This window comes from Trematomus bernacchii, unplaced genomic scaffold (genome assembly GCF_902827165.1).
Source record: "Trematomus bernacchii unplaced genomic scaffold, fTreBer1.1, whole genome shotgun sequence".
In the NCBI taxonomy this organism is placed as follows: Eukaryota; Metazoa; Chordata; class Actinopteri; order Perciformes; family Nototheniidae; genus Trematomus; species Trematomus bernacchii.
This window is the reverse complement of record NW_022988024.1, coordinates 355,913-383,313: the sequence shown is the minus strand read 5'-3', so window position 1 is coordinate 383,313 and position 27,401 is coordinate 355,913. Positions and strand designations below refer to the sequence as shown.

The 27,401-nt window shown below is 44.9% G+C and overlaps 1 protein-coding gene across 1 annotated transcript in view; it reads right to left on the bottom strand.

Moving 5' to 3' along the window:
• herc1 (HECT and RLD domain containing E3 ubiquitin protein ligase family member 1) overlaps nt 1-27,401 on the bottom strand; it is a 76,722-nt gene that overhangs the window by 26,867 nt on the left and 22,454 nt on the right. The window contains 33 exon segments of the mRNA XM_034117430.1: nt 121-321; nt 453-505; nt 1,089-1,357; nt 2,109-2,335; nt 2,421-2,542; nt 2,972-3,227; nt 3,715-3,831; nt 4,810-4,976; nt 5,071-5,281; nt 5,535-5,808; nt 6,156-6,780; nt 7,946-8,505; nt 9,075-9,158; nt 9,519-9,758; nt 9,867-10,037; nt 10,125-10,235; nt 10,752-10,858; nt 10,938-11,093; nt 11,336-11,508; nt 12,028-12,265; nt 12,664-12,784; nt 12,918-13,133; nt 13,304-13,575; nt 14,783-14,834; nt 14,964-15,084; nt 22,686-23,019; nt 23,731-23,902; nt 24,232-24,352; nt 24,462-24,576; nt 24,665-24,838; nt 25,477-25,701; nt 25,867-26,058; nt 26,853-26,985. Coding sequence (XP_033973321.1) covers nt 121-321; nt 453-505; nt 1,089-1,357; nt 2,109-2,335; nt 2,421-2,542; nt 2,972-3,227; nt 3,715-3,831; nt 4,810-4,976; nt 5,071-5,281; nt 5,535-5,808; nt 6,156-6,780; nt 7,946-8,505; nt 9,075-9,158; nt 9,519-9,758; nt 9,867-10,037; nt 10,125-10,235; nt 10,752-10,858; nt 10,938-11,093; nt 11,336-11,508; nt 12,028-12,265; nt 12,664-12,784; nt 12,918-13,133; nt 13,304-13,575; nt 14,783-14,834; nt 14,964-15,084; nt 22,686-23,019; nt 23,731-23,902; nt 24,232-24,352; nt 24,462-24,576; nt 24,665-24,838; nt 25,477-25,701; nt 25,867-26,058; nt 26,853-26,985 — 6,610 coding nt within the window.

Here is a 27,401-nt window from a genome sequence, read left to right as displayed (position 1 = left end):
TGGTTCTACGACTTATTAGCTTATATTCTGCAATTTTAAATAATTCCATTGTTTTTTGTAGAGAGAGCGTTTGTGTTGCTAACTTCATCATTGCACCACTCTATGGGATCTTCTTCACACCTATTTGCAGCAGGGTCTCTTCCATGCTGTTGGTGGCTGTCACCATGGCAACAGAAGCTCCAAGAGGGTCGCTGTCTGAAAACTGGACAGCCTCGGGGACGATCTTCCGCTCACTGAGACCCAACGGTCCGACCAAGAGCTCAAACTCCTCCTCCCCCGTCAGCTTCTCATCTTCGTCAACGTCAAGCATGTCCCAGTCCTCTGTAGCGGGACGGACAGACATAACATATAATTGTAATCAAAGCCAAGCAAAAAGGTTTGTGTATTACTGCACAGAACATTAAAAAACATTGGATTTTGAATTCAGTTTGACGTTTTAAAATCGACAATACCTTCATAGACACTGTCCTGCTTCCCCAGGAGGTCAGGAGCTTGTCCCTTATACCTGTGAACATGTCAAAGAGAAGATTACATGACAATTCATCAGATTCATGTATTAAAATATAACCGAATGTCTGATGATTTCAACATGACAAACAGTTCGTTTACAGATGTACAGTACATGTATGTTTCCAAACAGATACATTTTATAGGGAATTAAAGCTTTTAAAAGTGGTCTGGAGAGTTAGCCGTTTCTCAAATCACAATAAAAAAAAAAGTATAATAATAAACAAAAGAGAACACTAATCAAATAGTTTTAATCATATTAACCCGAGTGCTAACGTCTTTGTTAAAAAAATTCAAAGAGGTCAGCGACAAGCCATTACATGTGGCCAACTCGCGATTGAGCACTGCGTTCGGCGTCTTCTTTCCTAGCCATTTTGGGGTGCGGTTCCAAGCACTTTAAATAAAAAAAATCGGACTTTTCAGAAAAGCACTTGTGCAAAGCTTGTATTTGGCCGCATGAACAAACCAACCTAAACCGGTCCTCTTTGTAAGCAGCTTGGATGTAAGGGCTAATAACGCTAAGATACAGTGAAGACACACATGTGCTCTCATGCTCACTCGATCTTCTCAGGTGTACCAACCTCTCCACAATGGGGACTTTGGCTTTGCTTTTGATGGCCAGGTACTTCTCTCTGCAGCCTCCACACAGCAGGTAGTAAGGGTTTCCACTCCCACACTCCCCTCCAAACCAGCCGTCTACATAGGAGCCGTTGCTGCGGTAACCTTGCCTGTTGGCGCTGCGGCCGCATCCTGGGTGGCTCTTCTTCATGTGCTGGTTGAAGTTGGCGACGTTGGCCTCACACAGCTCGCACACCACAACTTCATCGCGATCATCCGTTTCACACACGTGCTGCGTGGTGTGGTGAAATGACAGAGTGACACACACATTCACATAGATGAAGACAAACAAGACAGAGTTGTTCAGAGCAGCAGGTAGGCATCCATGCGGTGTGTTAGAAATCAACAAAAATCAGTTCCAAGCAACAGCCAGAGAATAATCATTTTGTTAGTGTTAAGTCTTTCATTCCATGCCAGTTAGATCAGTAGAGTGAGTGGGCTCTTAGGAGAAATGTGCAAGCGAGTGACTTTAAAGAGGACATATGCTCATTTTCAGGTGCCTCTACTGTGACATGTTAACATGCTTTAATGTTCAAATAGGTCTTTATTTTTCTCATACTTCCTATGCCTGAAACCAGAGCCCAGTCTGCTCTGATTGGTTAGCTGGTCGTCTCTTGTGGTTAGCTAACCGCTTAGAGATGTCCCGCCCCTTAGACTATCAAATACAATGTATTGGAGTGCTAGCCAATAGAATGGCGAGTGTTAAGAAGTGAAGTCACTATGTTACGTTTCAGGCAGGGTTGTGTGAGAGAGAAACTCCCTCTGGAGGGAACTTTGGGATTTCAGCCTTTGCAGACCATTTACAGGCACAAGGACCTAAACATCACACTACTGGAAAGGGAAACCCGCAAAAAGCATAAAGGGCCCCTATATGTAGGCCTTTTAGCGTGCACATATAATATGAGCTAACTGTGAGAAGGGATGCAGGTAAAGAGCAGAATGGAGTTGGCAGCCCTCTGGACAAAGCATAAAGTCACACACACCCATGTTGGCCAGTCCAGTACCTCCGGGATCCACATTCCCAGAATATCCGTGTCGCTGGCCAGATCCTGGCCGAACATGGCCTCCATGGTCTCCTCATCCAGGTCCATCTCCAGCTCTTCGTCCAGGTTGAAGTCGTAGAGGGCGCCGGGGTCTTGCTGCTGCTGGAGCGACGAGACCTCCCGCCGTGATTGGCTGTGGTGCGCCTGCACCGAGCGGTACAGTCCTGCTGAAGGGGAGGAGGTTTAAAGTAAAGTGAAGAAGCGGGCGATAAAGTTATAAGGAAAGGTAAATGAGGCTCTTGTGGCTCTTACCAGCGCGGGCTAACAGCGTGCGTGCTGCCAGGTCAAAGCGGTGTTTCCTGCCGGCAGCAGAGCGGCCTCTGAGCGGAACGCCACTGGAGGCCGATGCATTGTCCTGCTCCAGACCCTCAGGACTACAAAAGAACACAAATAAATGCTTTTAAAATATTGACTTTACATTACAAATGTTAAATCTTCTGGCATTCAGGATAGGGTAAGAAACTGTAATATTTATAATTATGTGGTGTATGATTTAAACTAATGTACATCATCATGTCTACCATGATTCCAAAAGGAGAAACAGACATACAAAAGCCTTAACATCATTCTGAAGGTAATAGATACTAGACAATGATACTATTCTCCCTTCTCGTTTTCTCATGCCATGCAGATATCTTCATTGAAAGGAGAATGATATATAAGATATATATGTGCTGAGTTTTAGGCTCGTACATTATTTTCGGATTTTTCTATTAGAACATGTTTACATTAAAGCATGTAAACTGTTGTTCTGAATGTATCTTTATTCGCTTTATTCAACCCTAGAGGAAAAGCGTTTGTACCTCTCGCTGAAGCCCTCCTCCATTTCTGAGGCATCAGCACTGACGATGTCTCCAGGAGAGACCAGGTAGGGGCTCCTGTCCAGAGATTTGCCTCCAGAAGAGGCTGTTGCTCCTGGACAGGACAAGTCGGAGCCGTCGCCGCCGACACCACTGCCTCTGGTGTGACCCTCTTCATGCTCCTCCTCCGTGCCGGGATGTTCTATCATCCACATGGCCAGCACCGTGATGTTCTGAGCGTCTGCTTCTCCACTGGCACCTGAGTTAACGGGAATACACACAGAACAGCACAATGATGATCATACTACAATATGTATAGTCTTACTAAACACTTTTTGATCCATTACCTGCTGTTCCTGTACCAATCTGTAGTCGACTGAAAATAGTGATAACTTTTCCCCCTTTTATTCCATGTTTTCAGTCATCAACATCAAGTACCTTCTAGTGCATTTAATGTCGTTTCTGTTGTGTTTGTATTTAAATCTCTTTTAATGTATCCTTTTTTTATTAGTAGTTTTTGCACAAAGACACAATTCAGCCTGTTGAATGCAACTTACACAATCAATTGTTTCCTACAATGTGAAATGTGTTGCTTTTCTGTTTTATATTAATTCATTATTTGTGATTGTAATAATGCAAGCATTGTTCGCAAATAACCATATATAGTCGATTTTATAAAAAATAAATAAAAAAAAGTTTCAATTAAATACAATTTGAAAAAAAGGGGGCAGGCAACTCAGACTGACCGGTGGCTTCCAGAGCTTTGGTGATCTGCCGCAGGGAGAAGCCCATCTCCAACAGGGGCACAGCGATGGCCGGGGGAGGGGGGGATGTGGACAGCCTACTGCTGGGGTCCGACAGAGCTGAAGTAAACAACACCACCACAATTAGTACAAATCTGTATGTGTTCGTTATACTGGAGCATGAAATAACAAGAATGTCATTAGACATCATTTCACTTTTTGAGTAAAGGCTGCTGTTTAAATCAGCATCAAACAATTTACACTTAGGAAATACGTTTTATTTTATTTACTAAAACCAATTGTTTGCCCCCTTATACTCTTACAAATGTGTTTCCTTTCTCTGAAAATATTTGCATATATCGATTTATTTTTGAAAAGTTTAAAACCTGCTTTGTGATGCGTCAGGCTCTATTGATTCAGACTGTCAGGTTACACTAATCCATTGAACTCATCGTAGTTTCACTTTGCATGATTTATCAGAGCAGCAGTTTGCAATGTCACAGGGGGAAAGAAATCTCAGTTTTTACAAGAAGTAAAGGTCAAAGGAGGTGGACATATGTAAGGGAAAATCACTTCTGTTTTGCCAATGAGAACACATTTGACCCAACAGAGAGAACTGAGTTAAATGGGTTAAATATTGGACTTTGTATCAGCAGCTCTCTGATGTTTGCATCAATGACTGTAATCTGACAGAGTTCATTTAAAGATCAACCAAAGGGGAATCCCTTGTCATGAATGATATCAGTCTTCAATGGGTTTGCATTGAATCCAAACCAGTGTCAACAAGCTTTAAAACAGTTTGCCATTGTATTTTGTTTTAAATAATACTCTAATATCATTCTTAAGTCACAACTCCCCTCCATTGTAGCGCACTTTTTCTAGCACATGGTTTTGGCTTTTGTCACATTTTATTTCACTATAAAAACCAATATTAATTTGAGATTTGAGATTTTTTTAAGTTATTCTAATAGGCTGCAACCAACAATTATTTTCATTATTGATGAATCACATGCACATTATTTTCTGGATTAATTTAATAATTTGAAGTTTGTAAATTGTCTCTCGATATTTACACTCATGGCAGTCAGGCATACTTACAGGTACCCGTCCTGTTCTGTTGTCTGGAGGGCTGGGAGTCGGGGGAGGTGAGACTCTGCCTGCGGCCCACCTCGTCTGAGGGGGAGGTTGGCAGAGAGGTTACTGGGGGAGTCAGAGCTCGCCGGGTTGGAGCCAGAGTGGTAGTCGGGTAGCTTGAGAACATTTGCCTGTCAGAGAAGCATTGAAATAATCATCTCGATTGAATCATACATGAGAAACAAGGCTCGTCAACTGACAGTATGTACAGCCATCTGTTCTGACCTGAGGAGGCTGAGCGGCATGACCCCCGGAGACTCGGATGCAGGGACAGTCTCTGTGTCTGTGACGGGGGTGGTGGCAGTGGTGGTGTCCTCCAGCGAGGAGCTCATGAAGGAGGTGGTGCTGGAGGCAGAGGGGCTGGTTGTGACTGGAGTCTGTGCCAACTGCTCCCCCTCTGTACCGTCCCCCTCCCCTTCAGGCTCACTTCTCACTCCTAAGGGGTGTAAAAAGACAGACGAAGCTGAAAAGTTATTGTTATCTTTTAAGAATTCCCAGCAGTAATAAACAATCACATAGCACCGTCATCAGCTGCTCACCAAAATGTTTACCTACTGTAATCACACTGTATATGTAAATAGTATCCTGTGTCTATAATTTTAAACATAGGTTGGTGTATTATGTTTTATTCTATCTTATATATAGATTTTAAATGTCTTATCCAATCTAAAATGTTTATATATTCTCACCAGGCTTAGCTTTTCCTCCACTGGGCTCCTCCAACAGCCCATTCACAACAAGCTTGTAGATCATGGCCTGTGCCCGCTCCAGGTCTGCCAGGCCCAGGGCTCGCTTGATGGGGGAGCGCATCACTGCCCTCTTCACCATGTGGCGCATGAGGAACTGCAGAGCCGCTCGCATCTCCACCTCTTCCTGGCACACCGGCGAGGTGGGAGCTGTGCTCCCGTTGGTGCTGGCATTCAGATCAGCGTTGTGCCCGCTGGATGCTGCGTCTGGTAACACCTTGATGTTACAAGAGAGGATAAGTTAGCATACATCTGACCGGTATTTGACCTGGATTGGTTTCAGGTAAGACATTTGACTCACAGCTGCCAGATTCTGTGTATTTGTATTAGTTTTAATTGTAAAAGAATAACATTTTTGCAAGAATGCACACATTCACTTCCTCGCAGATAATTAGACGATGAGACTGATACTTGAGCACAAATCTCATCATCTAACTCTTAGCCGGAAAGCCAATCAAAAATATTTCTGAAAATGTTGAAAGGTTCTACTATAACTATATGTTGACTTAAAAAAGTGACTCATACAACTGAAGAACATAGAAGTGATACAACTGTACCAAGTACCTTTGGTATTAGCAGCAGCTCAGCATACTTGCTACAGCTGAGCAGGGCGCTCAGGGTCTTCATGGCTCCCAGGTAGAGGTAGGAAAGCTGCACAGCATGGATTTCCGACTGCATGGCGATGGAGGAGGGCGAAGTCTCGTGACTGCGGGAGCCGTGCTCATGGCCTTTCTTCCTGCTTCCCTCAACAGGAGTGTGAGGAGCTGCAGTGAAGAGGGTCTCATTTCCTCCACTCACAACAGAGGAGATTTCGCTCTCTGACTTTGAGTTGGGTGCTGCATGTGCCTTCACCTCATCAAGGCTGTGGGACACACGCATGTCAGAGGTGTTTGGAGCTCCAGATTCCTCTTGGTTATCTTTTTGTTCGTTTCGGTTGTGCCCCTCGTTCTCCGCCTTGTCTTCGTTACCCGTGGGCTCATGCCCGGTGGAGGCCGCGTTGCGATGCTTCTTGTCGTGGCGTCGCGCGCTGAGCTTGGTGGCGGTTTCCTCGTGGATGCTGGTGAGGTAGGTGAGGTCCAACAGCAGCGAGGCGGTGAGGCCGCGGAATCGTGCCACGTCGAAGGGCAGCGGCTCGCAGGGTTCCAGGTTGTACAGCGGAGTGTCACTAGGCGACCAGAAAGTTGGGAAGCTTTAATAGAAGGGAGTGGAGAGTGAAAGGAGACAAGGGAAGGAAACACAAAGTGAGGGAAAGGGCACGAGAGAGAGAGCACGGCATGCAAGACAAATCAAGACATGGAATGTGTGGGTATGGAGACAAAAACCTTGATCGATGATTTAATGGGCCATGCACAAGAGTTATGGATTAATGACGCGAGGGGCAAGTCAATAACACCAACATGAAAATAGTAAATAAGGGCGAGGGAAAATGAAAAGGTGATTTAAAAGCAATGAGGTGACTAATGCAGTGTCAGAAGAATGTGAGTACAGGTGAAGAAACATTCAGCTCCAAACGTGTTTTAAGATACATTATTTTAGCCATGTAGTCGTTCATGTAGTGCTGATCAATATTTGCCTAGGTCAGTGGTTCCCAACCTCTTTTATCATTGAGTAAACTAACGACCCCTGACTAGCAGCTACGACATCTTTTATTAAAATGTCATGTCACGTCAGTGCATAGCAATACAAGTGCAAAACAACTCATAAAATGTACATAAATCTATAAAGTGAATGCAATAACTGCATGAAGTTTGTGTAAAGTGAGCCAATATTGTATCGCAGATCAGTTTTCATCTCATTTTTTTTAACTTTGCATACAGTTCTGTGTGTGTTTTAAAAAAAAATCAAAATTGTACTATTTAATCTGTTCTTTTTTTTCAGTTTTTCCTTCTTGCATTTTCTCAGCCATTGTTCCAATAGTTTCAACTGCATATTATTAAAATGCAAAATGAGGCTGTTGACTAGTTAGCGTGTCCTTATTCTGTGAGGTTTAAACGTTTTCTTGCACTCTATAAAATCCAGAAAGTACAAACTTAACGACAAGTCAAGCAATTGCAACCCCACATGGTTGGGAACTACTGGCCTGGACCAGTCACATTATTGTCGAATATTGAACTACTAAGAGATCATGTGATCCTTATCTTTTGGAAATAACAAGGATTTTCCCCTTGTTATTTGATAACTAAGTAAAAGTATGTTTCAGAGGCCTTTTGTCATGAAATATTGTCAAAATCAAAATAAATGTATCAGCAGCTGACAATTAGTTAATAATTAAACATACTAGCAGCGTATAGACAAAGAGAAATGTCAAAGACAGGTGACAAAAAGATGCCACAGCAAAACATATGTGCCGCTACCTGATGGTGATCTCGGCCTCGTCCCACTGCACCTTGGCCGAGGTGCTGCCCTCCTTCACCACGCCCAGCAGAGTGGCGTGCCTCCCAGTCTGCTTGTGCACACATCGCCCACCGACGCGCAATCCTGCATCCGCCCCTCCGATCACCGCCAGGACCGGCCACACCTCCGTACAGAGCGTCCTGAGGTGGTGCTCCGACAGCTCTCCCAAGCCATGCTGTCGTCCGTGGCGGCCCCTCTCCTCCTCCGTCCTCGTGGGGGTTTCTTGGCTCTCCCTCTGAGCGTCGTGCTCCTCGCGGCTCTGCACCGATCGGCTCTTCTTCAGCCTCTGACCTCCACCGCTGCCGGGTGCACTGGCAGACTCTCTGAAGCAGAGTTTGATCTTGTGGAGGCGCTCCGTCATGGTCTTGTTGATGCAGTGGGTCCAGTGGTCTGTGCGGTGTAGGATGCGGATCAGCTGTGTGGTGGCCTCGGCCAGGACGGTGGCTATGGGGCTGCAGACCGGGTCGCCAGGCAACAGGTCTCGAGGCGTTCCCCTCATCTGCATGTCACAGATCTTAACCTGGAAATTGTTTTAAAAATAAATAAGCTAAATATACATACATAAATACAATATGTGTATACATAATAAGTTTAATGTAATGCCATAGCAATATTGATATCATGTTTCTTATAAACATATATTAGTATCATGTTAATTTACCGGTGCCTCTTTTATCGTTTCTGTTTCTTTCTTTTCTCCAAAGAAACAAGATTAAAAGGACAATGCACATTAAACAACATCAATGTAAAAGGTGTTGACAGCTCATTTGTTCCCAAAGACAATTTAGGTGACATTCGATTTTACATCCATGTGTGTCCAAAGTGTCCCCACTTCAACATTTTACTTCAGAACAGACTTTTGTGGTAAATGTTCATAATTAGCACATTCATTCTTGAGGTATGGCCATAAAAGTTCACAGTGACCTTGTCTTTTGACCGTGCTGAGGCAAAAGATTAAAGATAAGAAATCTCAGCCCCAGGTAATTGTTGGGTCACTCTAAACACAGTCGAGCAAGACGAGGTTAAATCCCTCATACAGATGGAGAACAAGAAGGCTTTTCAGTCAGGTGGACACTTGTGTTGTCTTACCTTCTCCCCTGGGTTGCTGCTGTAGAACATCACACAGGGATAGAGCTCTGTGGCGTCAACATCCTCAAAGGCTAACTTTGGTTCCTGTGGAATCACAAGTTAGCAGTTAGAGGTGGACACAGGACAGTGAGGCCATAGAAAGCTTTTCTAAATCTCTTTTGTTTTTATGTGAAATCAGTGTATGAAAGGTTCTATATAAATGAAGTCGATTTGTATATTATTTGTATTACTTTAAGACACTTATAATCAGTGTTTGAAATTCAGTTTTTATTCCACATGCCACTTGTGTTGTTGAAGCGCTTCGAGAGGTGGTAAGGACTTGAAAAGCGCTATATAAATGCAGTCCATTTACCATAAACAGTAAAGATAATCAGGATAAACTGTTGCGTATCCTAGAGCTTGTGTACTTGCTATAGCATCTGCTCCTGAGCATGCGTCTCTCACCTCTCCGTTCTTGCCGAAGGAGATGGTTCTGGCCTCCATGTCCAGAACACAGGTGATGAAGTCTCCCTGCGTGAAGCTGCTAAGTGTCAGTGTTTGTTCTCCATTGTGATAAAGGTTTCCGCTGTATGCCCGGTACAGCCACATGTCAGACGTGGTGCGGTGGTTGAAGTCGTGCACGGGCCATCGTGAAACGCCTACGCATGTACCCTCGTTGCCGCGGTTCTCCTTGACGATGTAAAACTACAAAGAAAAAATCAAATGTGAAATGAATGACATCGATTTTGATTATTAATTCAGAGTTAACCTGACGCAGGGTTCCTCTTCAAATATATGTAATGTTCTTATTACCTTCCACTGGTAGCATCCAGAGGAGATACCAGTAGAGGCCAGGCCGTAGCCTTTCCCCCCACTGCCATGCGTCAGCCCCTGGCCATTTTCCACCACACAACACTGAGCCTTCTCTGGGTCAAAGGACACTTCCTGGATGGGAAGGTTCTCGTCCTCCTCTTCTGCCTCTCCCTGTGGAATAAAAAAAAAACGAGTCACTCAAACAACAATTGATGATACAGAAATGTTGTTAGGGATAGAGAATGGGTTGGTGTGTACCTGTAGTTTGAGTTCCTGAACTCTTTCTTTAATCTGAATGGAGTGTTTGGCTTGGGCAATGGGAGCCTCCCACATGCAGTCAGACAACAGGGCGAAGAGGCGCTCAACAACCTAAAGGAGAACAAACTGTATTAGCTCACTGACTGTTTTTAAGGGCTTATTAAACAGCTTAGTAGAATACTCAATTCTGATTGGTCAATTTGGACATTGTGCTGTCCGCCATTTTCTATAGCAAAGCTTGCTATCGACGCTTGAGGGATTATTTGAAGTCATATCAATCAGCAGAAAGAAGTACGGTACATTTAATGTCAGCTTTGGCAAAAAAACACATGAGTTGTCTTCAATCAGAAAACTCAGTGAGTTGGAGGACAAAGAAATCAGCAGAGAGACAGACAGAATGTAAACACTGAAGGGAACACGGTATGCTCTCAGTGCAACAGACTGGTTAATTGAAAATAAATGTGAGCAGACTTTGACGCAGAAAACGTGCTGCTGTCTTTTTAAGTTAAGCAGGTGTCAAGAACATATTGTAAAAATCGAAATGTTATCAAATGAATAGACTTATTTCTAAGTAATAATAAGCGGGATATCGGCAGGGAGCAGGTAAGTATAGTGATAATAACATACCTGTGTGACTTGGTCGTCTTCCATATTGGCCTCACAGGCAGGCAGGACAGCCTCCAATACATGAAGAGCAAGGAGCCGAGTTCTTAAGTTCCCAACCAGAGGGACCCCTAGAAATAACCAACCATGAGATTAAGTACTGCACATTTATCGCAGTTGAATGATATAAGGTACATAAGGTGGTGGTACCTGAGCAGCATTTCTGTGCAGCTATGTTGAGCAGCACTTCAGTCCATTTAGGGGAGGCCATCTTGGACTGGATGGCCTTCGAAGACACCACCCTCCTGAGGAAAACCAGGAAGTCTCCAAGGTGGAGCTCAGCAGTGTGCTGCTTACGGAGCAATGCTGAAGAAACAAGACAACACAATTATTACATTTCATGGAATAAAAACCTTCATTGTTGACAAAAATGTACAAGGTTCAATCTTATCATTTAGGAAAATCATGTATTTGATCATAGCTATTGTTATTGAAAAACCAAACTTAAATACACCAATACAGTATGTTGTATTTCATATCAAACACATGAAGGACAACAGAGCCCACTCATCAGGTGACTGAAACTGACAAACGAACTCCAGGATCACCTCTGAAGTCTTTCTTTTCAGAGTCAGCACTGTCCTCCTGTTTGTTATCTTCTTGCTCTTTCCCAGGAGAGAGGAGACTGACTCCTGCCTGAGACAGCAGGTTCTTCAGCTGACTGCATAGCAGGTCCAGCAGCGATTGAACCACCTTAGGACTCAACTTGTCTGCATATGTCCTGCAAAACAAAGAAAAGACACAATGTAATACTTCCTTAAGGCTAACAAAGTTTCTGATTTCAACTTCATTCAGTATTAAACGTCCCAAGAGAAGACACTACGGGTGAATATGGTAAACATGTATTTTTGAAACGTTAAATCACTCCATAAACCCAAAAAGAACTGTCATAATTTTTATAATAATAAATAACCAATACATCAATTAAATATTATTAACAATACTATATTATTACTTACATTATGACATTCTGGTTTTGTATTAAAGGTTATCTGAATATGTATGTTTTGAATTCAAATCAGGCAAAGACAAATTCAAACTTTTGGTGAATTTAAAGGAAATGTTAAAACACCATTCGACAAAGTAAGTCAAATAAACCAAAATATTCTTGGATGTTTTCTCTCAATTAGTCCACTAAACTGAAAAAAGACATGTTACGAAAGAAAAGCAAAGCCCAAATCTCTCTAGATGGATAGTGAAAATCTAAGTGTTTCCTTGTAGCGTGCCGCCCATCTCTTACCCAGTGCTGATGGCCAGTATCTGCAGCAGGCGTGTGGAGGCCACCTTCAGGGCGGTGCTGAGCTGGGACACTCCGGGTTTCTGCAGCAGCTGGAGCGGCTGCCCTAGCATGGTCTCTGTCCCGCAGAGCTGAGACAGCACGTTGAGCAGCCCGCTGGAGATGGCCAGGGAGACGTCCACAGGCTGGTAGCGAACACTCAGGGCGAACACCGTCACCAGCAGGAGGCGCTGCTGGGCTTCTAGTATGGAGAAAGGACATGAAAAAGAGATGAGACAAAACCAAGTACCTAGAAAGAGAGGCAGGTGTTAAAGCAAATGTTCCTAGTGGCCAAACGGTGACTTACAGTGGGAAAGAGACGTCTATTAACCAGCAAACATTTTTTTTTAACGATAGTCAACTTGCCAAGATGAAAACTTGAATAGCTCTTGTTTTAATCATTAGTTCCTAAAATCTGTTAAATGCACTAAAAGCCGAATCCAGAGTTATTTTCCCTCCCATTCACAAAGTAAGTGCTTCTTGAAAGTCGGGCCATTTTGACTTCATGTACTACTGAGAAACAGACTGGGTCCGAACAAGTAATGCCAATACATCTTAAGGGCTCCCCTGCTGGGTATGTACAATAGAGGTCTCCATTACCTATGTGGTGCTTGTTTGCCTGCAGAGCCCTCTCCAGTGTGACAGACAGTTGCTGGTAGATCTTATGGACAGCTGTCTGGATTTCCATCTGGAGGCTCCTCTTAGCTGCTTTTACACCATCCTGAGAAAAAAGAAGGATGCACCAATATGTAAAGATGCATATAAAAGGGTTTGTACTCTATTGTAAATCAAATAATGGGACATCTGCAAACTGACTGGAAGTGTTTATCAGCCAGCAGTTATCAGCCTCCTACCTGATAATGATGTAGCTGCACGCTCTCTCTCTTCAGCCCTCCGGTGCCCACGGTGCCGAGGCCAAAACAACCCGCCAGGAACTGCAACCTGACGGAGGTGAGCAGGGAGGAGGACGGGAAGGCACCGCTGGTTCGATCTGCATTCCCGGGCTGGCTGCCCTTCTCCTCCATGCCAGAGATCAACACCACGATCTGGTGGAGCGCCTCCAACCGCAGCTGGAGATAAAACACATTCCAGAAGTCAAGTGGATATTCTAACAGGGTCACAAGAACAACTCTTGGACTGTATTTTACTCATATTGGCTGCCCTATTACCAATAATATGTTGCTACTTTCAGAAAGTCTAAATTATTAGTTGGATTCAAACTCCTGAGAGAACCCCACACCTCCGCTCTGCTCTGCTGCTGCTCCATCGCCAGGATAGTGGCCTGTGGGCTGGTGGACATGCTTTCTTCCGGCTCCTTGAAGGCTGGAGCCAGGCCTATATCGCCACTGATGAAGCTGACCATGTTGTCGATGAGAGCGTGGATCCCCAGCGAGCGGCTCAGGTCCAGTTCTGACTCTTCGTAGGAGAACGCCGAGCTGTAGCTCCGCTGGCGGCTCAGTTTGGCGCGGAACCAGGACTCAGCCAGGGAGTCTGGGGAGCTGTGGAGTAAGCCTAAAGACGGGAGGATGAGGAGAGGAGCCTTTCAGATGCATTAAAACACAACAGAACTCTTTTGATGGATGGACCATGTTGCTTAAAAGTACTTAAAAGCAGTGCAATGCATTATTCATCTATAAGAATTCATCAAATGGCCATATGCTTATTATTCATGCTGGCACAAGTCTTACTCAGCCATTATGGATTCAGATATAATGTGAGTCTCCAATTGGAGTAACCGTAGTAGCTGGTGGGCAAAACACAGGCAGCGCCAGCGACAATATTACTTAAAAATGGATGGTACACAATTTGAGCATCCTAACCATGGTGTAATCTTGTGTAGCAGAAATAGCGCTACAAAGATGTCCACATCAAAACACAGAATCCCCTTCTGTAATGCGTTGTGCGTTACCAAACCTGTTTATAACATAGGCTACTGACAACGTTATTTTCATTTTATTTTTTCAACCGACCATAGCCGTGTATATATCAAAGTTTCTACTCAAATAAGATTATAACAAAAGTTTGAACCAACCACAAAAACACTTGTCTCATTCATGGACTCACGGCATCGCTCCTCTCCATTTACAGGGGCCCTATCATGCTCATTTTCAGGTTTATATTTGTATTTTGTGCCTCTACTCTGATATGTTTACATGCTCTAAATGTTCAAAAGCTTTTGCCCACCATTGCTATCCGCCTAAACAATCGGTTACCCCTAAAACTACTGAGGAAAACGCTGCAGTTGGTTGATAAGTTAAATGGTAACAAAAATGAGATCTGCAGTGATGATTTATCTAAAAAAGCGCGACTGGTAACTCCATGGAAACTCCATGGAAACTCTTAAGGGAGTGAGCCTTCATCTTAGCAGAAGAATGACCTGTTATTTGTACTATCAGCACATATGTATGGTCTTTATTTATTCTTGCCCTCTATGCATTAGCACAGATAATAGAATATGGAGTAAAGCTCAACGCAAGGCCCTCATCATGATAGATGAATGAAGAGGCATCACAGTCATGGAAGTATGGTCTAACAAGAGGAAGAAACATGCCATCGTTTACTTGCTTGTAGCTCCTCTTGTGTTTGGGGCTCAACTGGCCCAAGAGGAGCAAATAAACTATCCACACAGGAATCAAAAGACAGAGAGACAAGAGTATGATTGATGCCCTGTATCATCCTCACTCCCAACATTAAACAGAGCTTTTCAAATTAGCTTTACCTCTCTTTTTGTGAGAAAACGCCAAGTCCAGGTCAACATTTCTCCTTCCACTCTGAAAGAGAAAACAAAGACAGATGTAGCTTTAAAATCCAGATAACTCCTTGTACAGATCTGGAATACATAAATATCTATGCTGAGAAAGATTTGAGTTTGTGTGGAAACAAATGTGTGTGTGCTCTACCAGAGTGTAACCCTCTTCGTCTGACTCGGGCTGAGAGAGGTCCGACTCGCTCCTGGACTTCATCAGCCTGTAACTCGGGCTGCTCTGCACCGAGCGGCTCTCTGCACTCAGACTCTCACTCCTGCAAACACAAACACACAGCAAACTGTTATTAATCCTCTTTATCATGCCAATACCACACCAGTAAGAAATGTTACAGTTTTTTCCCCATTGAATATATATATATATATTTTTTTTTTACATATATATTCATATGTATATACATATATTACTACTTCTCTTTATGTCTATACAAATATTATATTGCTGTGTACATTACAGCAAAATTATTTAACACTTGTTTACATCACTTTAGATTTTATCTTATAATTTAACTTCTGCCCTAATATATGTTTTAAAATGCCATTTTTAATAAAGTTATTTTTATTTATCTTTTAGTACATACATATACACACACAGACTTCTCATTATGCGTTTACATTATATTGCAATTACCATACATACATACTATACTATGTTTATTCTATCTTTGATTTGTTCCTTAATTTTAAATCAGTTGATGTTTTATTTTTATATTCATGATTTTTTCTTAAAGGTCCCATGTCATGGCCATTTCTACTGATCATAATTCCATTGTTGAGCTATACTAGAATAGATTTATATTGTGTAATTTTCCAAACTCACATTGGTGTCTCCTACAGCATCTCTGTATAGCATGTGTATTCACTCTCTGTCCTAAACGGCTTGTTGGAGCTCCTGCCCCCCCCCCCCCTCCCTCCCTGTGAGCCCAGTGTGCTCTGATGAGATCACCACCGTTACAGCGGAACATCAGTGATTATGTGTTACAATGAATGCGCGCGCAGGCCCACAGTATATAAGGTGGCTACGCCTCCTTCCTGTCATCCTACACCCTCTTCAGCGAGCGGCATAGGAAAGACAGGGCCCCTAGGTAGAGGGCTCCGCCTGTGCTTATATAACCAGGGTTACAATACGTAACCCCCCGTTATATTTCACACAGGCTCCGCCCTCTACTGGACTCTATGGGTACAGTGGGTGGAGCCCTGATGGATAAATGCCCTGTCGTTCAACAACATCAACCCATCACACTGCCCCTGACCGGCTTTTGGTCCCCACACTCACACACGCTTACCTCGTGTAGAGTGTGCATGGAAAATAGTGAGGAAGGCGAGGAGCGTCCTCCAGTCCTGTACGGGGTTTACAGAATACTACGTTTCCCAGGTCCCTAAGGCGCATGGGAAAACATAAGTGCACTATGTCCCGGGGGGGGGGGACTGACCCACAGCCCCCCCCTCTCACCAGTCGTGTGTTGCCCCAGCAAGCACCGAGGATGAGAAGGAGTCAGACATGTCCAAGAGATAAGACCTTATGAAGGGGCCTGGCGTAGACCAAGATGTCGCCGTGCATATGTCCTCCACACTCACGCCGTTGAACAAGGCGGTTGACATGGCCATAGAGTGGCGAAGTCCCTCCCCTTCCGGTGGACCTCCATGGGACCTTATTTCGGAAAAATTATGTATTGAAGTCAATGGAGAGAGAAAGATTATCTTTCGATCCCGTTTGAATTGTGCCACGAATTACACATATGATGTTTGTCAATTTAAAAGATAATTTTGCAAGTAAAAAAAATATATATATGTCGTAAAACTGTGAAGTAACACATTTGTTTGTGTGAAACGCTCAATGAACTACATCTCCGGTCTCGCACAATAACACACGTCACCAAGATGGCCGTCACTGCTGACTACCCTCACTATGAATGTCATGCAAAGCTGCCTGCCTGCCTGCCTGCCTTCCTTTGATTCTCTCTGAACTGCCTGGTTGACAATGTTTAATGTCAACCATTTGTGCAGATAGCATGAAGTGCAAAAGATCGCCGATGCTAATGTAGCGTTAGCGTTAGCGTTAGCCTTTCTCCCCTGGGCTTAAATTGTGTATTATAGAATGATCACACCGGTGTGACAGTACTCTTCAAAGGGTTCACGAAATATGACTACTACTCTTACTGTTTAACATTTTGGGTTACTTAATGTTACTTCATGTTAAGGCTAATAAAAATGACAAGGCTGTAATGCTAACTAACGTGCTAGCTACTAGCTATGTAGCTAACTTGATCAAGCCACTCCTGGTCCTTTCATCAGACGGGAAGCGAAAGAACGAGCAAGACCCATTGCTGGTATGATAACAACCTGGTACTAAGCACACAGGCATCTTGTTAAAGTTATCTTATCTTAGCCAGCGCCATATAGATAGATTCTATCTATATGGCGCTGATCTTAGCTATCTCTTAGTGGAGGAAAACAATTGTGACATCACTTACGCAACTCTGGGATTTGTAGTCTTTCTAGTTGCGTATTTTTCATAGTCTTATATTTCAACAGTTTTACAACAAACTGTGACTTTTTTGACATGGAAATGATTTTTTAAGATTGACAAACATCATATGTGTAATTCATGGCACAATTCAAACGGGATCGAAAGATACGTTTTCTCTCCCCATTGACTTCAATGCATAATTTTTCCGAAATAAGGTCCCATGGACCGGAAGTAGATGGGCGTGACTTCGCCACTCTATACCCCGTGTAGAGTGTGCACAGACCCCAGTGGGGAAGGCCCTCCCCGCCTGTCCGTAAGCATGTGAAATGCACTCGCAGAGCCATCCTGTCAGGCGTTTCTTGGACAGAGCTTTACCGGCCACACCCTCCCCAAAGCACACAAACAGCTGTTCAGTGCGCCTAATGGAAGCCGTGAGCTCTACATAACATGCCAGCGCACGCACCGGGCAGAGGTGGTGTAATTTAGCCTCCCTGGCCCCAATATGGGATGGAAGACTAAAGCCGTTCAACTGTATAACCCTCGACCTGAACGAACTCCTTAGTTTTTTGGGAACAAAGGAGGGGTTCGGTCTGAGTGTCGTCCCGCCATGGTCACCCCGGATCAAAAGGCAACTCGGGTGTACCGACAGAGCGGTCAGCTCAGACACTCTTTTGGCTGAAGTCAAGGCAAGCAGCAAAGCTGCTTTCAATGACAGAGCCTTCAGGGAGGAGAGCTCCAGAGGCTCAAATGGTTCTGTGACCAGAGCCTCGAGCACCAACGGCAGGTCCCATTGCGGGGAGGAGGTGTGCACCACTGGGCGCTGTCTCCTGACCCCCTGCAAAAACCACGCCATAAGCGGCTGACTGAAGGCTGACCGAAGGCTGACCTGCCTCCAAATCCCTCATGGCAGGACGAAATGGCTGCTGCATACACCTTAATTGTGGAATGAGCCAGCCCCCTGTCCACCAGTATCTGTAAGTAGGTAAGAATAGAGCCCAGCGTGCATGACAGAGGCTCTAGACTCCTTCCTTCACACCATCGCCGGAATCCCGCCCACTTTGGCCTGTAACAGGCTGTGGTGGATTCTGCTCTTGCTGCTTGGATAGTCTGAATAACGTTGTCAGACAGCCCCACCTGTCTCAGCCTGTCCCTCTCTGGAGCCAAGCCTGGAGAGGTTGGCCCAGAGTGGGTAACGCCCCTATTGCACCTGCTTCCTGAGACAGTGCTCCCCAGACCTGAGGAATAGCCCAGGGCTGGCCCACCATCATCTGTGTTACCCCCGCGTACCACGGGCCAATAGGATGACTGACAGCTGCTCCCGTCTCACCCTCTCCAGGAGGGGGGGGATAAGGTGCAGCGGTGGAAAGGCGTAAAGCAGCTTTCTTGGCCATGGCTCGTGTGCAAATGCGTCCACCCCCAAGGGCGGATTGTCCCACCGGGCCAGGGAGAACCACAGGGCACAGTGGCTGTTGCGCCGATTGGCGAACAGGTCCGCCTCTGCTCTCCCAAACTGAGTCCAGACCTGCTTCACCACCTCCGGGTGAAGCCTCCACTCGTCTGGCAGGGGTCCGCCTCTTGACATGAGGTCGGCCCCCCCGTTCTCCTGTCCCGGGATGTGCAGGGCCCTTAGAGACAACCAAATCTGTGAAACCCACAACCACAGGTTCTCTGCTGCGGTCAACAAGGCTATTGAGCGGACTCCGCCCTGCCTGTTGATGTACGCCACTGTGGTGCGGTTGTCGCTCCTCACAAGCACATGTTTGCCCTGTATTAAGGGTTTGAAGTGCTGTAGGACCAACATCACTGCTTGCAGCTCCAGGAGGTTGCTGTGCCGAGCCTCTGTCAGAGGCCAGCAACCACCTACAGCTCTCTCTAGGCACGTCCCCCCCCCCCATCCTGTCACTGAAGCGTCTGTGAAGACTGTGATATAGGAGGTCACTTGCCCCAGTGGAGCTCCCCTTCGCAGATTCTCTGGGGACCCCCAGAATCGGAGGTTGCTCTCTACTGAGGGGGGGATGGTCACCAGACGTTGTTTGTGTCTTGAGATCTAAACGAAGGCCTGTAAACCACCTCTGCATGCAACGTGCATGCAGCGGTCCGAGTGGCACTACGGAGTGAGCAGCCGTCATGAGACCCAAAGTCTGCATGATGATCAAAGCTGTCACCATCGCCCCATTAACGCAGCCAGCAGACTGCCCGCAGCAGGGATGCCCGTCTGCTTTCTGTCAGGGTGGCACGTAGTCTGCCTGCATCGAGCATCACCCCCAGATATTCTACCTGCTGGTGAGGTATGGGGGAGCTCTTCTTCCAATTGACCGCAACTTATTTTTCAACCCAACTTGGTTAGGTGTAGGATCAATTGGGCTGTGTGAAACATTGCCCATTCCCTGGACCTGGCCATGACTATGAGGTCGTCCAGATAAAAGAACACCCTCATGCCATGGTCCCGCAGCGGTTGCAGCGCCGTGGCTGAACGTGCGTGGGGATAGGGAGTAGCCGAACGGCAGTCTGTTGTACTCGTAGGCTACCCCCTGGAAGGCAAAACGCAAATACTTTCTGTGTTTTGGAGCAATTTCGCCATGAAAGTAAGCGTCCTTCAGGTCGATGGTTGTGAACCAATCGCCTGGCCGCACCAGTCCCAGTAACTGTTTCATAGTTAACATATGGAATTTCTTGCATGCAATGTGCTGGTTCAGGCATTGAAGATCCAGAATGGGCCTGAATTCTCCGGTCTTCTTGGGAACCAGGAAGTACAGGGAATAGTGCCCCTTCTCTCTGACTTGAGAGTGCACATGCCGAGAGGAAACCTATCTCCTCCTGGGATGACAGATTTGCCTCTCTCATGCCTCTGAACGGAGGAGGGATGCTGCAAAACTGGAGTGAATAACCCAGTCTCAGTGTCCTGTCCATCCACTCTGTTTAATACACCACTGATTTTCCATTCCCCATAACATTGTGTTAGGGCATGTGCAATCAGCTGCGGAGCCGCAGCTATGAAGCTGTGGTACTCTCTGGTGGCCCACTCCGCTGTCAAACCCTCCATAAAAAGGGAGTTTTGGCATGGGGGCTGACACAGAAAAGGGCCGATTTTCTACTGAGGTCCTTGAACGCGCCGCGGCTCTGTCCTAATGCCGTCTCTTTGAAACGGACATTATGGTGAAAAGTGGAAATGTGGAGAGATGACTCTTACTCTGGGAGAAATGCAATCGTTTTCACTGAATGCATTTCTCACACACACATCACTCTCTCTTGAACCCGCACAGTGCTTTGACAGCACTTCGGTTTATTCCACTCACGTGCACACGCCCACCTGCTGGCTCCTATACTGGAGTTTACAGAGGGGGCGGGGAGTGTGGGACAGTGTTCTTTCCTCTGGGGATGAGCAAGAAGCAGCCATGTTGCGACTACTCCTCACCCACGTGACCAAGGAGATCGATCCAAAGAGCCCTTCCGTAAACACGGGGCTCCCGGGAGATCAACACAGTCCTTTTGGAAAGTGCCACGCGGCATGACCCCACACCGGGATATCACAGGGCAGGCAACGGCGGCGGCCACACCGCCGATCAAGCTACAAATAATCGCTCTGATCTGGTGAGGTGGGGGCATCTCCAGCAATGAGCGAGATGCCCAACACACCTGTGTTTATTTGCAGTCGCCCTGTCACGCGGCAGAGCTCTTTTCAGCTCTCTGCTCAGCCTGCTGCCCGCTGGGAGCAGCTGCGCTCCGCCGCCACGGTCATCACCTAGGGCGGTGGACCTCCATGGACCTGACCCGGAAGTGCCCGACAACGGCAAACGGAGCCATCCGCCCCGCTGGAATGGCGAACATGAATGGCACCGCCTCGGCCATATCCTGGTTCCCCAAACACTCGAAGCAGAGGTGGTGGAGATCGGCGCCCGCTATTTAAGCCAGGGCACGAAGGACAGGCCCGGGTCTCTCCATGGAGGTATGATAACTCTTTCTTCTTCTTTCAAACGTTTTACTTTCTCTGCAGTTGTTAATCGCTCGCTGAAGAGAAAAAGGATAGCGGGCGGCGGGCGGCGTAGCCGCCTTATATACTGTGGGCCTGCGCGCGCATTCAGGTAGGCTCGCCCCGATTGGCCGGCTACGTTTACGTAACTCAGTAGGTGAAAGCACGCACAGCATGATAGAGAGTAGTACCCATAGAGTCCAGTAGAGGGCGGAGCCTGTGTGAAATATAACACAAACAGATTTTGGTCCCTTTGGAAAATACACTGTATTTGCAGATCTGTGATCACATCAGCCTTGGCTGAACTTTAATATGCTTTTATGCACAGAATAGGAACAACAGTTTTTGTCTCATCGGAGTGGTGTGACATGATTTAGAAATAAAGCATTCGGTCATATGTACCAGTCTCTCTTGAGCTTGTGGTTTCTCATGAGAATATCTAACATGCATATATTTCGAGTAACAGTTTGATTTAGGAAATACATTAATTAAGAACTGTTAAGATACTAATTTAATCTTGTATTTATATAATTATGTGTTGATAAAGCGTTTCTTTTTGTGAATGAGTTACATCATGCTCCACCTGTAGTGGGCAAAGTTGATGTATCCCCCCTCTCTCCTGACTGTCTCTAGTGGCGCGTTTCCACTACACGGCCTCGCTCGGTCTCGCTCGGTATGGCTAGGCCTCGTTAGGACTGGCTCACTTTATGGCGCATTTCCATTACAGTTTAGGAACTGGGGTAGTATCTATAGTAACGCAGTGTAGGCGGAGCCGTGACGTCATCTTCAATGAGAACCCCAGAAAAACAACACAGCCGTTAGCTGTTAGCACTCAGAGCTCACAGCTCCTCATATATGTTCAGAAACTAGACAAAAGTTAAACAAGTACAAACCACAGACTGCCTGTGTCATGGCGAATACAGTCGCTGCTTTATTTATGTCTGTATAGGCCGTTGTTGTGAGTGTGGACGGTCGGAGCATATACTGCGTTAGCTTAGCCAATCTCCATTTAGAAAACACGCATTTTAAAAGGTTTTTCGCCTGCCGTCTCTCTGCAGACTTGACAAAGCATTAATTCATGGTTTTTACTAACCGGTATCAGTATGTTGTTACTTCGGCATCATTTTGAAACGTGTATTACAATTAAATCACGATCAAATATGTCCATCTTGTTGTAGTTGTAGCCCCCTTGCCAGCGATGCTCTCTCTAGTTTAGCATACTCAGCCCGACTCAGCCTCGTTGTCTCTGGCCCTAGACCCACGATTTTATGAGGCCAGAAAAACTGTGAATTAGGACCCGCCGGCCGGTACTAGGCCAAGTGGAAACGCAACCAAAGACGGGCCGCTAACGTCACAGCCCTCTTAAACCGTGCTCCGCGCTGTAGTGGAAACGCACCATAACTGTGCAGCACTCTGACCTGGTCATGAAGCTCAGGCTCTCCTGTGTTCCTGTGGCTGACTGGCTCTGGCCCTCCTCCTGGTCCTGCTTGGTTAGCTCTCCCAGCACCGGGCTCACCCCGAGCAGCAGCAGGGCGCAGCGGTGGATCACAGAGTTGCAGGCTGCGGTGTACAGGTCCTGGCCCTCTGGGAGCCCCGTGCTGCCCCTCCTGCCCTCCTGGGACAGAACAGGGTCCTCCTCTCCTCCTACGCTCCTGGACACGGAGCCGGAGCCCAGTCCCGTGCTGCTGCTGGTCCGCTCTCGGTCCCGGCTGCGTGCTACCTCCCGCGCTGAGAGGAAACATTGAAAGATTTCTGTGTGGTGTGCAAGTTGCACATACACAAATAAACAAACACACACAAGATGCTGGGTTAGAGGACAAGCAGCAGCCGCACAATACACTCGAGGTTTACTGGAGTGCAAAGTTCATAACCAAAGCCCATGCCAATGCAACACATCGAGAAGCGCCTGACACTGACACATCCATCCACATTATTTTTATATGACGATAACAATCTTACATTACAATCAAATAAATGAGCTAACAAGGAACTTAAATGCAACATCATTACTGTATTCAGAAAAAGCCAAATCGAGCAAGATTAAACAATTATCATGACATTCTATGAAGCCGCAATATTTATCTTTTCCTTAAACTAACTGGTCACTGGACTCATATTATTTGGCATCAGTAACTTACAACAACTGCATACTATAGCAAGGTCATTTAATATCAAAAACAATAAGGATTACGTTTGGATTCAGCACCAAACTGCCCAAATTATTAAATAAATAACCAAAACATCAAGAGGATAGAATGCTAATAAAAATGTATTGGTTTCTTTAATTGCTTTTCAAACACTTTAGTACCTTTTTGTAATAAAGCTGAAATGGGAATGAATAGGAGCAGTCAATATTAAAATGAATGAACTGTAAAATAAAAGTTTTAAATGATACGCCTGATGTTCCTAATGATAAGCGAAATGAAAGCATATAGATGTACAGTTGGAGGCAGGCATACTTACTTCCAGCTGTCATTACTTCGTGTTCCCGCTCCTCCTCTTCGTCATCTTGCTCCTGGTGGCCCTCCTCTCTCTCGCGGTCCGCTCTCTCCTCCAGCTCTGCCTCCTCGTCGATGGTGCGTGTGAACGAGTGCTCCTGAGGGTCCATGTCCAGAGAGTCCTGATTGTCTGAAATCTGTGAAATCACGTGACATCCATCAGGGAAATATATATATTTTTTAAAAAAGGAACATTTTCTTTTATCAAATGCATAATTTTTCACAATATCGTTTTAAATAAATAAAAAAATCTGTGGGAAACTATTTAAGTCAAACATAAATGAATTAAATAAATACATATTTTTCCCCAACATGAAAGGTGACTTGAAATTGGTACCATTGTGGAACCAGTTTTAACTATTTTGCATGATGTTAAACTTAGTAATAAATCGTGTTTTATATATATTTTGATTCAATTCCTGTTAAGTGTGCGGACAGAGTGTGCGAGCAACTTTTGATCACTCACCCTCCTCTCACGTGAAGAGGATCTTGTCTGGATGAAGTCCATGTTCTTACAGGCGAGCAGGCGATTTCGCACTTTATAGACACTGCGATACACCTCTGCAAGAGCCTTGGATGGTTGGTACCTGATGGGAAAATATAAAAAAATAAACTTTTGAAATGTGAGGTTAATTTTAGACTGGCACAGTGTGCAAACCTTCATGCAGACACATCATAAATATGATGTTACAGTACCTGCCCTCTCCACAGGCTTGGTCCAGCATCCCTGTGTGCTTCAGTAAGGCTGCCAACACAAACCTGGACACAGTGTCCAGCAGTGACTCATTACTGAGAGTGGCATTGTCCCAGTCTGCAACAGAATACACAGTACAGTCAGTCATTACAAGACTAATGATGGAGACAATAGATTGATTATATGCTTAGTCAAAGCTGTGGACCTTTGCTCATGGCGTAGTCTTGCATGTTGATCCAGAGGCTGTTGGCGGGTTCTTTAGAGGAACACAGAGCCAAATTCACCAGAACACTCAACTCAGGACGCAGTGTGCAGTCGAAAGGCTTCTGCTCTTCATTACCGGACAGCGCCGCCTCAAGTAATGAGCTGATGCAGGCGTCTGGAGGACACAAGTGAACAAGCAAATAATCATCTCAACAAGTCACTGAGGAGGCAGCTGAATAGATCACCTGATAGAGCTGTGGCCTTTTAGGAGGGTCATCCCCTCTATCTTCAACTCTAATCTTTAATAAAAGAACACTGAGGAAACAACATATGATGGAATAAAAGGTTAAAAGTTAAAAGTATTATTCTATAAAAGACTATATTTTTGACCAATATTTATGTTGTTACAATATTGCAGGGTTGACCGTTGTAGTTTTCACAAAGTATTAAAAGATAACAATTATTAATAAATGATCAGCATTAATGTGGATTTAAAGACCAAGCGGGTAAGAGCAAATAATAGAACATCTCAAACAGTCTGTTATATTCAGTTAGAGAAACTTCCTCTGCAGGGATTTTAGCCTTTGCAGACCATTTACATGCACAAAAACCTATATAACACTACAGGAAATGGAACCACCTAAAAAGCATAAAAGGGCCTCTTCAAAATGATATCTCATTTTGAATAATTTTTTCAATATAATTGTGATATATTGCTCTGCCCTTACTCAAATGCTTATCTTGTTACCTGTGATCAACATTAAAAACATGCATGAATCAGCCATCACAGCTCTGTATCCGTCCGCTCCCTACCCAGCTGAGTGATGTCCACTTCCAGGCCGTTGCTGAAGAGAGGCGTTTTGAGCCAGTAAGCAGTATCCTGCTCCTCCAGAGAGGTGGGGGCTCCCTGCAGCATCCCACCAAGGCAGCGGCCCACCAGCAGGGCAACAGTCCTCTCCAGATCCACCAGCCACACCCAGGAGAACGCCGGCTGCGGCAGAGACATCCCCGAGCCCGGCTCAGCAAAGTCTGAGGTACCTGGACAGATAGAAGGGTAGCGTCATAGAACGTCAGCATAAATGATGCTCAAAAACTAAAAGGTTTCCAAATAGTTTCAGTTCTTAAGGGGATATTAAGGTATTGAGAGATCTACAACTATAGATTTTTAGAGAGAAAATGTGAAAGATCAGATCACATGCTCACCATGCAGAGGCCACTGCAGCTCCTGGTCCTCCAGAGGCGAGGCGGCGGGCAGCAGCCTGTTGAGGCGGTCCAGTGGAGGCAGAAGGTCCAGCAGCTGGCTCAGCAGAGGCCTCGCCACCGACACAGGAAGCAGCAGCAGGGAGTTGATTATCTGACACAGCATGCTGCCTGCCGCTGACACGTAGATCACATCTGGAGATGACAGAGACATGGTTAGCATAGAGGTTCAAAACGATGGTACTGATCAAAGAAAAAACTGAAATTGTGTTTGTCAAAAGGGAAAGAAGTGTTTAATATTAAGTTTACTTTCAATAAATTATTCTTGAGTTTAATTACAAAAACATAAACCTTATTATTTTTTTGTTAATGACTGCAGTTTACCCTGCACTGTCAATAAGTGGAGAATAATGGCGTCCGGATAGCAACAGGGTTAGAGAAGGAGCAAGGAATTTACCATACTAGAAATGTAGTACTCTACAATTTCTACACTTCGATAAGACAATAAAATTAAAATAAATCCCATTTACTTCAAGATATACTTCTTTATTAATGATTGCTGTTTTGCTGTCATGCTGGCTTTTGATAGGAATGTTTAACAGGTTAGAATTCCCTCTTCAATACCTATTTTATTGATGTATTTATATCTATTTATTGCTGTGAAAACATTTTTTTATGCAAGTTTTAAGCCCAAAATCTACATTCGATACGAATGCATTTTATTGATTTATATTTGGCCTTCACCATGTTTACTGAATGAAGTTTGAATGCATCATTATTTTAACGTTAGCTAAGTTATTTAGCTTGTTGGCTAATTAACTGTTTTCGATCGAGGCAGGAATATACTGTAGATGGGCTGCTAACAGCTAGCTAGCTCTTCCCCTGCTGACTTCTATATGTGTTTATGTTTCACAATGTAGTGTAGCGTAATCAGGGAAACAATAAGGTTGGTTCCCTGATCAGAAAAGAGATGAACTGATCCTCCTCACCTTGTAGCTTCTCTCGTATGCTGCCGTTCCAGGAACTCTCTTTTATCAGAGCAGCTGAGCGGGAGAAGATATCTGTGGCGTGAGGCAGTAGGAGCTGCAGATGCTTGTGGAGTAAAGCCACACTGCTGGAGTTCTGCAGAAAAACAAGAGGGTCAGAATGTTTTCATAAGACTTTGGTGTTAAGATTGTTAAATCACACCTACTGAAATTGTGATTAATAAAAATGCAAAAGCCACTAATATCCACTAAATGTTTTCAAGACTAAGCTCAAAGATAAACAGGGTATGCAAATAGCACTAACTTGAGTCATGCATTAGTGACACAAACATGTTTTTATTCAATAAAAGCAATTTAATGTAATTAAAAAAAATTAAACAAGACCATGTGAGTTCTGAAACAAGATGTGCAGTAGCGAGTAAATAACTTCATCAAATTGACTGAATTAGTCGTGGGGCATCTGGCTTTCAGGTAAACAAACATCATGTTGTCATCTCAACAGTGTCACATGATCCCAATGGCACTAGACCAAGCAGTTTGAATAACTACATG